Genomic DNA, 888 nt, shown 5'->3' with positions numbered 1-888 from the left:
CTGTGGCTGCTGGGGTGAGCTCTGGGGAAGGTGATTTTTTACTTTGGGAATGAAAAGCCCAATTCTCCGAGCTTTTTCCCAGCTCAAAGCAGCGTCCTTCCCTGCAGCAGCCGATGAACAGGCTTTCAGTGCTAACCCACACCCACGAACCACCCAGCACTCGAACACGCGTGGGGCAGCCCGGAGCCTTCAGCCTTTCAGCCACGGTTTCCATTGGCTCCGGTTTTACAGGGCTGGGTTTTTTTTTTTTTTCCCCTCTCTCCCTGTTTGCCACAGGGTTTTCACGGATGCTGGGGGTACCCTGCACATCAGGGCTGCCATCCCGGAGGATGCAGGGAATTACAGCTGCTCCGCCAGGAACGCACTGGGCTGGGATGAACGGGTGGTCACCCTGGAGTTCACGGGTACCTGCTCCTCAGCGGCAGCGTCGGGAAGGGCTGCGGGATCAGATCACCCGCGGGGGGGATTCATTACCCCTCCTTGCTGTCCCTTCGCTGCTGGCTGGAACCTTGTGGCCAGTGCCAGCCGTGGGATGGGGCTGTCTGTGATGGAGGGTGTTATGGGGCAGCTCCCAGGGCTCTGGGGTCCCCTGGGGATGAAGGGCACAGCAGCCAGGGCTGCAGGGAGTCACCAGGGCTGTGTCTCTCTCCCTGGGGTGCAGAACCTCCAGCCATCCTGGCAATGACACCCAGCCTGAAGGTTCTGGTGGGAGAAGACGTGACCCTGGAGTGCTGGGTTTCGGGGGTGCCCCCACCCCACATTGCCTGGTACAAAGGTGAGAACGGGACAAACCCGGGGCGCAAACCCCCCTCCGTGCCCCTGGGGACCCTCTGCCACCCTGCGGGGACATCCCGCGAGGGGGGGGGGGGGCCTCGCGGCACGCGGGGG

General features: G+C 62.8%; 1 protein-coding gene across 1 annotated transcript in view; it reads left to right on the top strand.

The window, feature by feature from the left end:
- Nucleotides 1-888, top strand: part of HMCN2 (hemicentin 2) — a 35441-nt gene that overhangs the window by 6288 nt on the left and 28265 nt on the right. Inside the window, exons 13-14 of the mRNA XM_009998989.1 lie at nt 277-404; nt 662-775. Of these exons, the coding sequence (XP_009997291.1) occupies nt 277-404; nt 662-775 (242 nt within the window). The remainder of the gene's footprint in view (nt 1-276; nt 405-661; nt 776-888) is intronic.

The sequence above is a fragment of the Chaetura pelagica genome, unplaced genomic scaffold (assembly GCF_000747805.2).
Source record: "Chaetura pelagica isolate M959 unplaced genomic scaffold, ChaPel_1.0 scaffold405, whole genome shotgun sequence".
NCBI lineage: Eukaryota > Metazoa > Chordata > Aves > Apodiformes > Apodidae > Chaetura > Chaetura pelagica.
Note: the sequence above shows the minus strand (reverse complement) of the source record. Positions and strands in the feature narration are given on the sequence as shown.